Here is a 13398-nt window from a genome sequence, read left to right on the forward strand (position 1 = left end):
TTGATCAACTGGTTTTAGAAAATCTGTATCTAGTCAGACTGAACAAAATAACTCCATTTCATTATTTCTTATACGTAACTTTACTGTGCAGATGCAGATGCAAAACTCTTCTCAAGCAAACCTTAAAGTTGCTATCTGTGAGGTTATATCAGTGAATGCATCTTTGCAAAGTCTCCTTTGGGAAACCCTTGGAAAAAACATCTATCAGCCATTCTGCCTCAACAACATGTCTCTTATGGAGTCATTTTTTCAAGAATTCAGAACTCAGATTTCCAAAGTAAGTATCCATCCATCTCTCATTCTCTCTCTCCCTCCCTCCCTCTCCCCTTTGAGGGAAAAAGAGTTTACTACAGATCACCTTCATCACACTGCTTAGAAAAGGGCTCCCCCATCCAGTTTACCTAACAGGGTTCCCACTCTCTAACTATTTAGTCACCCTGCATGCACAACCTTGAAGCTGGTTATTTTGTAAAAGAGGTATCATAAATTCCAAGAAATGAAAAAGAGTCATGGATGAAAGAGTGGCATTTATCTGTCTGAAAACAGGAATAGAAATTCTCTCAGGTCAAGGATAAAAGCAGAAGATGAAAAATGGTGGAAGTAGTTGTTAAAATAGAAGCTCACCCATATGATGACAGTAGGTACGGGTGTTTAAGTACTGGTCTGCTCTGTCATTGAGAAAGAAGGGATGGGTGGGTGGAGTCTGCTGTGATAGCTAGCAAATTAGGTGAACAAGAACCACCGAGTTTTCCTTTTCCTGTGATTAGCTTCGATGAAATTCTTTCAGTTGAGTTATGATAATCAGCGTGAGCTGAGTTGGAATCATAGAATCAGGGAGCTAGAAGGGGCCATTTTGTTCACTGATCCAATTTCAGGGTAGGAATTTACAGGAAAGAAGGAAGACAAGTACAAGTACAGTAGTCATAGGAGGAGTTTGATTCTCCCTACCTGTATGCCCCCCCCCTTTTCAAAGAAATCTGCTTTTCTACTATCTGCCACCAATATATATGTGTCTCTTGGTCATACCCTAACCCTAACCCTAAAGAGAGAGGAAAAAATGCAACGGAGAGAAAGCTCTGTATTTATTTATTTATTTTTCAATTTTTTATTGCTGCCCATCTCCCCCAAAAGGGGGACTTTGGGTGATTTAGAATAAAATTAACAATTAAAACCATAAAACATATAAAATACAGTACAAACAGCCAAATATAAATAGGAATAAAATAAATATAAAATAGCAATGAGATCTAATTCAGTGGGGAGGGCACTACGGCGCCAGCCACCCCCAGGAAGAACTATTGCCCTTCCCATCCCAGGCGACATGGGAATTCCTGAGAAATATTTCAGTAAAAGGCATCCCCTATTCTGGAGTCATTCTTAAATCAGCAGAAAACTATGCCAGCATGAAATTGGCTGCCCCTATTGCCCATCCCTATTCTGCCTCCACTGCCTGCGTCCTGCCTCACTGCTGAGTCATACTGTCCTGATGGTGCTAATGCAGAGTATGATAAGCAAGGTGCAAAATCCATTCCTCCAGTTTAGCTAGTCTTTGTCTTCCGCATATAACCAGCTTGCAGGAAAAAAACACCTATCAAGTTTAGCACAGCAGCAGGACTGGGGTGGGACTGGCTGCAGGACTCTACCCAACACCTCTACATTCTTTTCGGTGCCCCTCCTTCCATACCCCATTCTGTTGTACATACCTGGGCTGAATAAAAGTCAATGGAGTTGAAGAGGGATTTTGATCCCATAACTCCGTTTCACCATTTCAGCCTTGTGCTACATTCTACAAAGGATTTACATGAGCAGTCTAGCACTATGCACAATTCTGGGCCTACAGCAGAGTGCTGCTGTATTACAACAGGAGAATGTGGCAGATGAAGGAGGGGAAGGGCATGCACTTTAGTAGGGGAAACACATGTAATGCTAGTAGAACTATGGACATCTTACAGCTGTTTCACTCTGGGGACTGGGGATGAGATGAAGGTAGGCTGCAAGCTGGTTGCCAAGCACCTGAGTTGTGATCATGTGACCGTGGGGATGCTGCAACGGCCACACCTTTTAAGGACTGGTGAATGATTGGATGTAACCCAAGAACTACCTGTCTAGCAGGAAAAAGGGTGGTCAATCTGTTGTGATGAGGTGAAAGATCCTCTGTGCAAGCACTGAGTCATGTCTGACCCTTTGGGGGGATGCCACTTTTGTGACATTTTCTTGGCAGACTATAGCAGGGTGGTTTGCCATTGCCTTCCCCGGTCGTCACCTTCCCCAGCAAGCTGGGTGCTCATTTTACCGACCCCGGAAGGATGGAAGGCAGAGTTGACCTGAGCCGGCTACCCAAGAATCCAGCTTCTGCTGGGATTGAACTCGGGTCGTGGGGAGAGTTTTCAGTCGCAATACTGCCACCTACCACTCAGCGCCACACGACTGTGGGGATGCTGTGACGGCCGCAAATTTGAGGACTGGTGAATGAATGGATGTAACCTAAGAACTGCCTGTCTAGCAGGAAAAAGGGTGGTCAATCTGTTACTCCTTTTTAAAAAGATGCCCTTTGGCTTCTCTTTCTAGTTACAGGAGGATCCTTCTTATCAGATGGCTTTTGTCCAGGAAGCAGCATCATTTTTATCACTCATCTCCCAAGTGCAGAATGAAACTTCTATATGGAACTTTCTCCTCATCGCCCCAGATATCATTCAAGGTGCCACCAAAGTGACAGATATGGTTGATACCCTTCAGAGCACAAAAAGGTAAAAGAGAGGGAAGCTAAAAACTGTTGTGCTCAGTAATTCACTGACAGTAGTGTTGACTGTTGCACAAATGAATTCAGTTTTGGAGAATGGAAGCATTTTAAGGTTTCTACGTATCGAATCGTGTCCAATTATTCCCCAATGGGTAATGAAATTAAAATAAGGAGGGAAAAGTTTATCACTTTATACTGGTTTTATAGACATTCAATAAGATTTTTTTATAAAGCATGGTGAAATTAAATTTTGGCAGGAAAAAGGCCTGCATCGTTACATTCATGAAGGAATATGACAACAGAAATCTGCCTCTAATTTATAATGAATGGAAAATTGAATTAAATGAGTGCAGTTGAGTTCATTCTCATTATCTCATTTTTCTTGATGGGGATGCTTCCTTTCTGTGGCAGCAGTTTCATTAGTGGCTGTCCCCTGGCAGCTGCCATTTTATCTTCCTAAGATGCCTTAGGCATTGCTTGGAAGTAACTTATTTTCTAAAGAGCCAACAGAAACAGCTCCCATGCTGTCAAAATCTTTTTTTTTTTTTTTTGCCTTCAAGTCAGTGTTGACCCCTGGCAACTGCTTGGACAAGTCCCTGCAGTCAGGCAGTGGGAAGAAAAGAAAGGAGGGGGGGGGGAGGGAATCACTGAAATAAATATGAGGAACCAATTACACATTCTGCAACATTTTCTCAAAGGCCTCTTCATATATTATTACACTGGTGCCTCGTTATATAAGAAAGCCACAGATGAGAATGCTGTTTTAAACCAGTCTCTTCTGGGTCTTTCATGGTAACATTTTCTGCAGCCAAAAGAGGTTAGAAATGGAACAAGGGACTGGCTGTAAATTTTATGTGAACGTTGTTTTTCTAGTTCTTTTGGGATTTCTTCAGAGACATTGCTTAAATGTTTTTTAAAAGTATCTATCATAGAGGAGCTGGGCATGTCCCTTACATGGAAAACTGTTAGCTTCTTTGGATATATTACATATGCATTATTTTGGACAGGCCATAGGGAGTTAACCTTGGTACCTACTTGTCAGGTTCATATGGATTCTTTTTGGCTCGTAGAGCTGGAGGAGGTGGACAGGAAGTGGAAAAATGAGGGCCACCATTTCCTGTAGCAGGATGATGAAATTAGCCAGGTTAAGGAGTGAATCCCTGTGATGTATCTGTGCACACTTAAAGGAAGCTGTTTTCAGACCTTTGTTCAAAAAGACCTCCCCTGACCTGAAAAATCTTTTTAATTATAGATTAGTTTAAATATTCCACTCTTGGGCAAGTGATCAAGAAAGTAGATGCATGGGATTTTATCTGGGATACCGTACTGAGGCTGCTCTGGTCACTGCAGTTAATGGTCTGTGCTGGAAATTAGATGGGGAGAATGTAACACTGCTAGGCCTCCTGGGCCTCTCAGCAGCTTTCAGTACAATTGGCCATGGTGTCCGGTCAATGTACTCTGGTCAATGCGTCCTCTGGACGCATTGGAATTCAGGCTCACTGTCTTGCAATGGTTCTGGTCCTACCAGTCAGGATGCATGGAAAAGATGCACTGCTTGACACCTAGGTGTCCTACAGGGTTCTCTATGCTGTTCAACACAGGAAACCACTGGAGATTACTTGGAGCTTTGGAGGGGTGCTGTCTATCGCACCTTATATTCTAATACCAAGAAAGTTATCGGTACCCTTGAAAGATACTTAATCTCAGTAATGGGCTAGATGAGAAAGAATAAGCTGAAACTAAATCCCGGCAAGGGGGTTGTTGTTGGTAAGGAAGAAGCTAGACTCTGGAATTGAAGGGAGGCTGGTTCTGGATGGGGTTGTATTCTCCCCAGAAGGAGTACATTTGCAGTTTGGGAGTGCTGCTGAGGCTGGTTAGGAGCTGAGAGGGGAGATTAGTTTAGATTTGGGAGGGAGGAAGAGATGAAGGTGGGCTGGTATCAGGATCGGGGGGGAGGGGGGGGACATCCCAGAGCCATGGAAGACCTGGCTGGATCAAGGTGCTTCCATAGCTTGAAAGGAGGAGAAAGCTGTGGTGCCTCTTGAAAAGGGACAGCTGGTTTCTAAAATGGACTGAACTGCTTACATTAATAAGGATTTATGGGATGCTGGGTTGAGACCAGGGGAACATAAACAGCTAAACAGCTCTCAGTGGATTTATGGGTAGCAAATTATGGCTAATATGCCAACTGTGATCCTTTGTGAGCTGGTTGGAATTAGCAACAGTTATTCATTCCTTTTATAATCTGCCTTAAGTATTGCAGTGCACTGAACATGGAGCTACAGATCAACACGAGAAGTGCTTTTGAATGTCCTCTCATAGCCAGAAGCCCAACTATCTTGCATGCAAGAAAAGGCCTTCTCCTATGTGGTTCTTAGGCTGTGAAATTGGCTCCCTAGGGAAAAACATTGACCCCCCCACCCCTGATCAGGGAAGATAGTAAAAACCCATCTTATCTGCTATGACTTTTATTGTTGATTTATTTCAATGTTCAATTTAAATTCCAATTTAAATTATTTTAATGTTGCTTTAGTTTATATTTTTCATTATGACCATTGTAAGCTGCCTTGATTGTTGAAGAAACAGAAAAGCAATGTATATAAAGAAATATAACAAACAAACCCATTATAAATTAAAGGTAAGAGATGGAGGAGGAACCTGCTGATTAAGGAAACTGGAGCATTTAAACTCAAGTGATCGATAATCTCACATTGCATTGTATTTAACACCAATGAAGTTGGTCATCAACTCAACATTAATTAGGGGAAGTGGGAGACAGGACTAGTGAAAGGCACAGAAAAGACAATGGAATAGAGAACTGACAGATTGACTATAGCTTTCTGTAAATATGTGGGTTGGACCCTCCCTGCCAATGATATCTGCTTCCATGTAGCTCCTATTTATGCAGTTCCTCTTGGTATAAGGAGAGGGGTGAGGAGAAATGGAAGAAATAAGGCTTCCTGTAGCTGGGTGTGTCATTTCACAATCTTGTCAGATATGGGGGAGAAGAATAAAGTGCCTATTTTCTACTCTTCTCTATAAGAACTGATAAGACTAATATATAAATGAGGACCAAGAGAGACCAGAAGCAAATGGGAGAGCAGAGTCTCTCCCCATAGCTCAAATAAGTTTGAAAGGCATTGTTATCATTATCACTGTCTCTGTTGACTGCAGTGTTCCAATGCCAATTCAGGGATGAGAGCCAGTCTGGAGTGGTGGTTAAGGCACCAGGCTAGCAACCAGGAGACCATGAGTTTGAGTCCCGCCTTAGGCACAAAGCCAGCTGGGGGACCGTGGGCCAGTCGTTCTCTATCATCCCTAGGAAGGAGGCAATGGCAAACCACTTCTGAAAAACCTGTCAAGAAAACTGCAGGGACTTGTCCAGGCAGTCTCCGAGAACTGGACATGATTGAATAGGTTTTTAAAAAATCATGGATGAGCAATTTTGAGTATTTATCCTCTGACATTATTTTTTAGATTCTGAGGGTCATAGAGGTTGAATAAGGCTGAAAATTGTGTCCCCTTCCTCAAACATGATATTTCACGATGGCTTGACATATTCAATTTGTGCTTTATTTTGAATGAAAAAAATACATTAACATTTTTTTGGTGGAATAATATGGGGGAATTGCAAAAGTGGAGCTGCGGGCATGTGCTATGAGCCATGGTTGGCTCATGCCTGATCTAGTTGCATGATTATACTCAGGACATTTTCATTTTTTGAAGGCTGCTTATGAATATGGAAGGGAAGAGTGACAGTAGTCCCCAAATGATTCTAAATATGATTAGCTGGCTGTCAACTTTGAACTGTTCAGAACAAGGTAAGATTTGGTTATGCCTTTATCAGAGACCTAAATAATGCTAATGGAAACTCCTGTTAAGACAAATCAAAATCACTGCATTCAGACTTGTAATAAACCATGTTCTTGCTTCAGGTGTCTTAGATAGTTAATTGAACATGGAGAAAGTTTTCCCCCAACACAACATTTGGCAAGAAAAATGCTGACATCACTACGCAATATTGCAGCCAATGTGTAAGATTCTTATTATTCTGTTACGTATGAAAGAGGTTCCCCTCATGCATTCTTCCTGATAAATATTGGCAATGGCATGTCAGTCCCGGTTTGCCTAACTAGGTTTTTCAAAAAACAAACAAACCAGATACCGCATAATGACCTGAAGCAACCCTGAAGACACACACTAGCCAACTTAAGGTGGAAAACATGCTTTGACTCTCTGAAAAACCATAAAAGAAGCGGTTAATCTCAGAGAGGCATTTGTGAGGTTCCTTCCAATGCTATTATTTTATGGGCAGAGAGGTAGCACTTACATTTAAAGTAATAAAATAATAATATCATCACACAGTTAAAAGATAGTAATTAAATTAGTGATTTAACTTGTTTATTTGTTGGCTTGTTTTTGTAGACAAAAATAATTTGGCAATAAATTACATTTGTGAACAACCTGTTTCCTGGAAAAGGATTCAGACTTTATTTGCTAAAATGAAAGATGTTTTAAGGTAAGTTCTGAGTCAAAGTCATTCTTTCTGCTGCTATAAAATGTTACTTCAAAAGGAATGGATATTCTGTGGAGAACTTTCCAGAAACTACCCTGTTCTCTTTCAATCATTTCAGTATTTCTCTATTTCCTGTTATATTATTAAGAAAACAGGCACATAAACTTACCAGCATTTGACTGAAACAAACACATGTGAAAGCTAGTATTCATACAAAATCAACAGGACAACTGTGCATGTCTACCCAGAAATGAGTTCCATTGTTTTCAGTGGAGTAATTAATTAATTAAATTGATTTATGATTTCAGCATATGACAATATAACATCATAAAAATATAATTCAATGGAACACGCATGAACTTTGAACTGCCACATTTCAGCTGAATGTGGAGCTACTTCCTGGGTACCTACTTCCCCTGACAATGCTCCCATGTATCAATGTGCCTTAAAACAGCAAGGACCACTATGTGCACCTTGACTGAAGCAGTAGGAAAGAGCAGATTAGCTCTCCCCTTTACATCAGCAACTGTATCGTTTGCAGGAAGCATTTAAGATACCATCTACTGACATTAATAGAGGCTATTAATAGAGTTTTCTTCTTTTTAATGTTTCTGGTTTGAAGAGATGGGCCAGGCAGAGAAGAGGAATCTGGGGGTTGAAAAGGTGACAGTGCTTTGGAAGAAGACAAAAAGCTGGGTCAGGAACCATGAGGAACAGTATTTGGCTCTCATGCCAGCATTCCCCATGCCTGACCGGAATCTTATTTAAAACCAGCTCTAAACATAAGGCTCATGTTTAATGGCAAAGTACGATTGATTAAAAACAGAAGCAAACACTTAAGGTGTAAGGAGGAGGTGGGTGGGGAGACAGGTCATAAAAGGACTACCACAAAAAGGCAAAAATTTGACACCAAGATAGTTGTTTTGTAAACTCTAAAAGGGAAAACAAATTTCATTACACTTTCATCTTCTTTGTTCTAAGATAAATTATGCACAGAAAATACTACACTGATTTTATATTTTTGTATATTTTTATTACAGGAATCTTTTAGCTCTTGATTTTGCTGATGAAGATTTTAAGACTGACTACTTTTTAAAGGATTTTAAAAAAATTACAAAATCTCAGAATAGCTTGAAGAAGATGCCATTATTTGACTTAATCACTGACTTAAAAGAAATTCAAAATATCCACCATTTAAATAGGAGCATCAGGGATCTAGTGCTTTTAAATAAGGTTATTTTTAAAGCCAAAAAGGCATGGCAAGCTATTAAAATGAGTACTGTCCTCAAATTCCCTTTCCTGTCTGAAAAGTATAGAAGATACTTAACTTCAATGGAAGAAGTGCCATCATTGTTTGTAAACTTTCTGCTTAAACCTGCAACAACTGAAAATTTTCCTGAAAAACTCCTGGTACTTCAGAAAATCTTTGCTATCATAGCAAATAGCAGCACAAATCATAACTATCTACTGATCTCTTCCCTGACTGACATGATGCAGAAAATCCAAAATTCCATTAATGAATCTCAGTGGAATGAATTCAATACTTATTGGCATATTAGTGAAAAACTGAGGTCTGCAGAATGGAGAGATACAGACATCCTTATCTATAGACATATTTTAGATATATTACATGACAGTCTGTATGTCAGCCATGATAACTTTGGACTTCCTTTGAAAATAGAACTTGAACAAATGATTAAATTTGTAAACCATTTATTGAAAGAGAATGATGTAGGGAGCATCAAGGGAGTAAATGTTTCAATGGTTTTAAACACTATCTTGAAAAGTTTGCAAGTGTTAGAGGACCTGGAGAAAGAGTACATCAGTGAATTCATTATTGTTAATCCACTAATGAATACCAATAATGAAACTTTACAAAAATTATTTCAGATAATTAAGGAGGGTATAGATATGCTTTCTGATCCCAGGCTGACAGAAGTATTTAATATTAACAAAAATGATACCCTCCTCAGATTTTCACAAGCATTATCTTTGCTGGATTTATATATGACTCCAGTGTGGCATAATTCTTCAATACAAGCAAAAATGTTGCAACTGTTGTATTTAACACCAAGCCTTCTTCTAATGGGAGACATTCAGACTAGCAAAAGGTTCTCAAATTGCACTGTCAAGGACTTCCATCTCATTGCAACTGAAGTGTTTTTCAATAATGCGACACTAAAGGAAGCCTTAAGAGAAAGCAAATGTAATTTCCTTTTCTCTTCTCTGGATTCTGAAAACCAAACAACCTATCACTATATGTTTACCCAATTGTTTCAGCTTGCAATAAAAAATCTGAAATCAGCATCACTTTCTGAGACCATCCAAAACAAAAGGAAGCACTTCTCAGATGAATTTCAGTGTCTCATCAAATCATTACAAGTTTCATCAGGTTTTCTGTCCAAATTAATTGGGTTCCATAAATATCAGAATCCCTCGATAGAAAAGATGCATAAAAATCTAAGAGCTCTCTCTCTTGACCTGTATCAAAGTAATCTGACTTGCAGAGAGCCATTGCTTAGCAGTATCATTGACAAAATTTCTGCTTTACACATTCAGAGTCCTTTTATTTTGAAAGGAACAGAAGTGGATGCACAAAATCTCCTGGATAACCCATCAGTTTGGAATCAAACATTTGTGCCTTCTTTTTTGCTACATAATAAACACCAAAAGATTGTAGCAAAGATTTTAGAAGTGAGCAAAGATGCTGTTAATCAATCAAAGTGGAATGATTTCTCAGAGATCTTGAGTGAGACTGCAGAAATATTGAATTCCAAACAGAATGTGACAAATACAGCACAGTATGTTCAACTGCTTGAAATGTCCAGAAAAGCACTAATTCTTGTTGGCATAGGATTAGCCAACAAGGAAAAAGAAACATACGAATTCCTTGAAACTTTAAGCTGGGGGATGAAAGTTTCCTCTTTAGAAGAGATATTAGATTTGTTAACATTGTTCCTGAATTCCAGTTCTGACATAGATTACAAAACTTATTTTGGAAAAAAAAATAATACTTTTTTATCACCTATTGATGCTTTTTCTCAAACACTTTTCTACATTAATCCTTATCGAGAAAAAATCAAACAGCCATTAAACAAAACAAGAATATCAAATAAATTGTTTTTAAATAAGATCAATTTAAAACTTGCAATAATATGGAGAATTATCCAGAACATGATGTCTGTAGCAGCTACCAGGTTTCCAGAGGACATACCATGGGTTTTTGATGCAAGAGAAGAAATTCCTTTGACATTTTCAGATTTTTTTCTTAAAACGTCAGTGATAAAAGCCATTCTGGAGCCATTCCTGACCGTTCAGAATAACTACCGTAGTAATACAAGTGTAAAGTTGAGTACTTATCTTTCAGGATCAATGCAAAGAATCCAAAATACTACTAAAAAATCCTGGTCAAATGAGTTGAAGGCCTTTGTGAATATTCATAGAGAATTAACATCTGTAATACTGCATAACACACTTACTTTAAGTACATTGTATAAACACTTCTCTTTATTGAATAATGCTTCTAGTCTTCCTCTGAACCCAGAACTGCAAGAGTTAACTCAATTTTTATCCCACATACTACAAAAATATGATGAAGAAAACCCACAGAGTAACACCTCAGAAGTCATCAATATTGCTGTTAGGAATCTGTTATTTCAGCAAAAGTTTGGACATCAATTTAACCTCAGTCAGTTAGAAACCATCTCCCCATTGGCTAATAACAGCCATACAATCATTCAAAGTATACATGACATACTGAATCAAGGAGCAATAATACTTTCTGACAGCAAATTGGAAGAAACTGATAGAGGAAAAATTGCCACCTTGTATGGTTTCTCACAATTTCTGTTTCAAAAGGAGTTCAGTGAGTCTTTCTCAGGGCATAGAAATTCAGCAGAAACAAAAATAGTGGATGTCTTGTATTTAACTCTGAGTCCATTTTTAGATATTTGGAACAAAAGAACTGGAGTGCCACATAATTGTAATGCCCAAGAGGTAATTCATGTAATTTTTCAAGTGCTGTTTAAAAATATCACTCTCCCTGAGGCACTTAACCAAAGCCATTGTGAACTGCTTTTTACTTCCATGGACTTTGAAGACAGAACAAATCAAACATTAATTGACCTGTTCCTTTTCTCCATAAGAAATTTCCAGCAGACTCTAAAATTAACAAATCTTTACCAAAAAAATAATGTGTATTTTTCAAATGATTTGTTATGCATCATCAAATCACTACAATTTTCCTCTGGCTTGCTTTTGAAAATGGATATACTCTTTGATTTCCAACATCCTTGGATACAGGAGATGTATACAACTTTAACCACAATCTCTAAGGAGTTACCATCAAGTACTTCAACTTGTTTCATCCCAGTTCTTGATGGTATAAATGATGTCAGTTATAATCCTTCAAAAATTGCCTCGCTTTTTTCAGGTAATGAAACAGAACATTATATACAAAATTTCAGTGACAAATTAGTAGACTGGAATGATTTATCATTATTCATCAAGCTGCTTCAATATTACGTACATCTGAACATCCCTGTGAACAATGCCACACAAACAGATGAAGAAGAAATCTCCATTCCATCAAGAAGTAATTTTTCACAGATTTGGACTACGTTATCCAAGTGGTACCATACAGAAACTGAGAATGCAAGATATAGCTTGGAAATTATGGGAAAAGTTCTGGATCACAATGAATCAGTTCCAGAAATATTTAATGCCAGTATTTCTATTTTAAGCTATTTGGATTTGCTGAAGGAGTTTAAAGCAAATCCAGATCCAAATTTGCTGTCAAAAAGAACCGAGCTGCAATATAAATTTGGCCATACTAGGCATCCTTTTGTCATGGTTGCAGAAACACTTCTGAATAAGACATTTTGGAAAGAATGGGAACAAGCACCATCTCCAAGCAATTTTATTGCACAGTAAGTAATGTGTTTCATAATCAATTGAATGAAGAGAAATTTAGGCAAACATTAAAATAACCAGAAAAGAAGTATTTCTGAGATGAAGTTGACATAAATAACATTATAGAAAATATTCAGAATGATGCAGAACTAGAGATCTGGTTCATAATTATTTTTTTTAATGTATTTTTCTGTATAGGATAAGGACAGGATGAGCTTACTACAGCGCAGAGAGGGACTTCGTATACTTGTGTACCTTTTGGTAACCTCATGTGACTGCCAAAATCCATTCTCTGATCAAATAGGAATTGCTTTATTTCCTCTTTCTGTTGGGTTAGATCCTTGCCATGCTATGTCCACCTAGCTGGAAATGTCTTGTGGCATTCAGCGATGTGCAAAGGACTGCAATCTCAATTAGTGCAAGGACGGTATGACTATGGGGAACTATTCAGGAGACTTCTAGAGTATTGGATGGGAGCACAGAAGGATAGAGTCTAGGGTGAGAGGAGGAGGGCCAAAGAAACAGGAGATTAGACTAGGACTATTGGAAACAAACCAAGTCTCCCCCTCAGCCACAGCTGCCTTTACAAAAGTCCCATGTAGCAGTTTCTCTTATTTTGCTCTTGGCAGCACCTCCTCCATCTGCCTCCAGCCTGTTCTCTTCCTCTCAGCTCTGTAAGGTATGATCCCCTCCCTAGCAGAGTTAAGCGGGTGATTCCCTTGATAATAAACCTGCCGGTCTCTCTACTCAAGTTGATCGAGTCACCAACTGAACTGGATCCCCCTACCCCAATTTGCTCATTCCCTCTGTAGCCACAGGGGGTATAGCTGCAGTACCAACCAAGCCCAGTACTGTTGGCTCCCTTTTATGAGTCTTAATTCTCTTGGATTATCTCAGATTCCCTTTATCTCCCAGTTTGTTCCCCACTGGGCTAACCATTTCCTTTTCCCTTCCCCTAGCCATTGTTCCCAGGCTGTGCTTCTTTGGTCCTCTCCATTCTTCCCGGGCGTGTGCACATAAGAGTCTGTGTTAGCGTGATGGAGTGTCTAACAGACCCTGGGAAAGTGGAGATGGTAACAAGACCCTTACAAAAGAGACACCTCAGCCCAGAGGAGGGGGGAAGCACCAGAGCAACTCTGTTCACTTACAGTATACCACAAAATGGAGTCCTTCAGATTCATATAATGTATGGGATATATAACCTCAACTGTGCTTTAGCAATGCATAGACA

At 39.1% G+C, this 13398-nt stretch overlaps 1 protein-coding gene across 1 annotated transcript in view; it reads left to right on the forward strand.

The window, feature by feature from the left end:
• Nucleotides 1-13398, forward strand: part of ABCA12 (ATP binding cassette subfamily A member 12) — a 130880-nt gene that overhangs the window by 15581 nt on the left and 101901 nt on the right. The window contains exons 5-7 of the mRNA XM_063302960.1: nucleotides 98-277; nucleotides 2569-2747; nucleotides 8297-12184. Of these exons, the coding sequence (XP_063159030.1) occupies nucleotides 98-277; nucleotides 2569-2747; nucleotides 8297-12184 (4247 nt within the window). The remainder of the gene's footprint in view (nucleotides 1-97; nucleotides 278-2568; nucleotides 2748-8296; nucleotides 12185-13398) is intronic.

The sequence above is a fragment of the Candoia aspera genome, chromosome 1 (genome assembly GCF_035149785.1).
Source record: "Candoia aspera isolate rCanAsp1 chromosome 1, rCanAsp1.hap2, whole genome shotgun sequence".
Lineage (NCBI taxonomy): Eukaryota > Metazoa > Chordata > Lepidosauria > Squamata > Boidae > Candoia > Candoia aspera.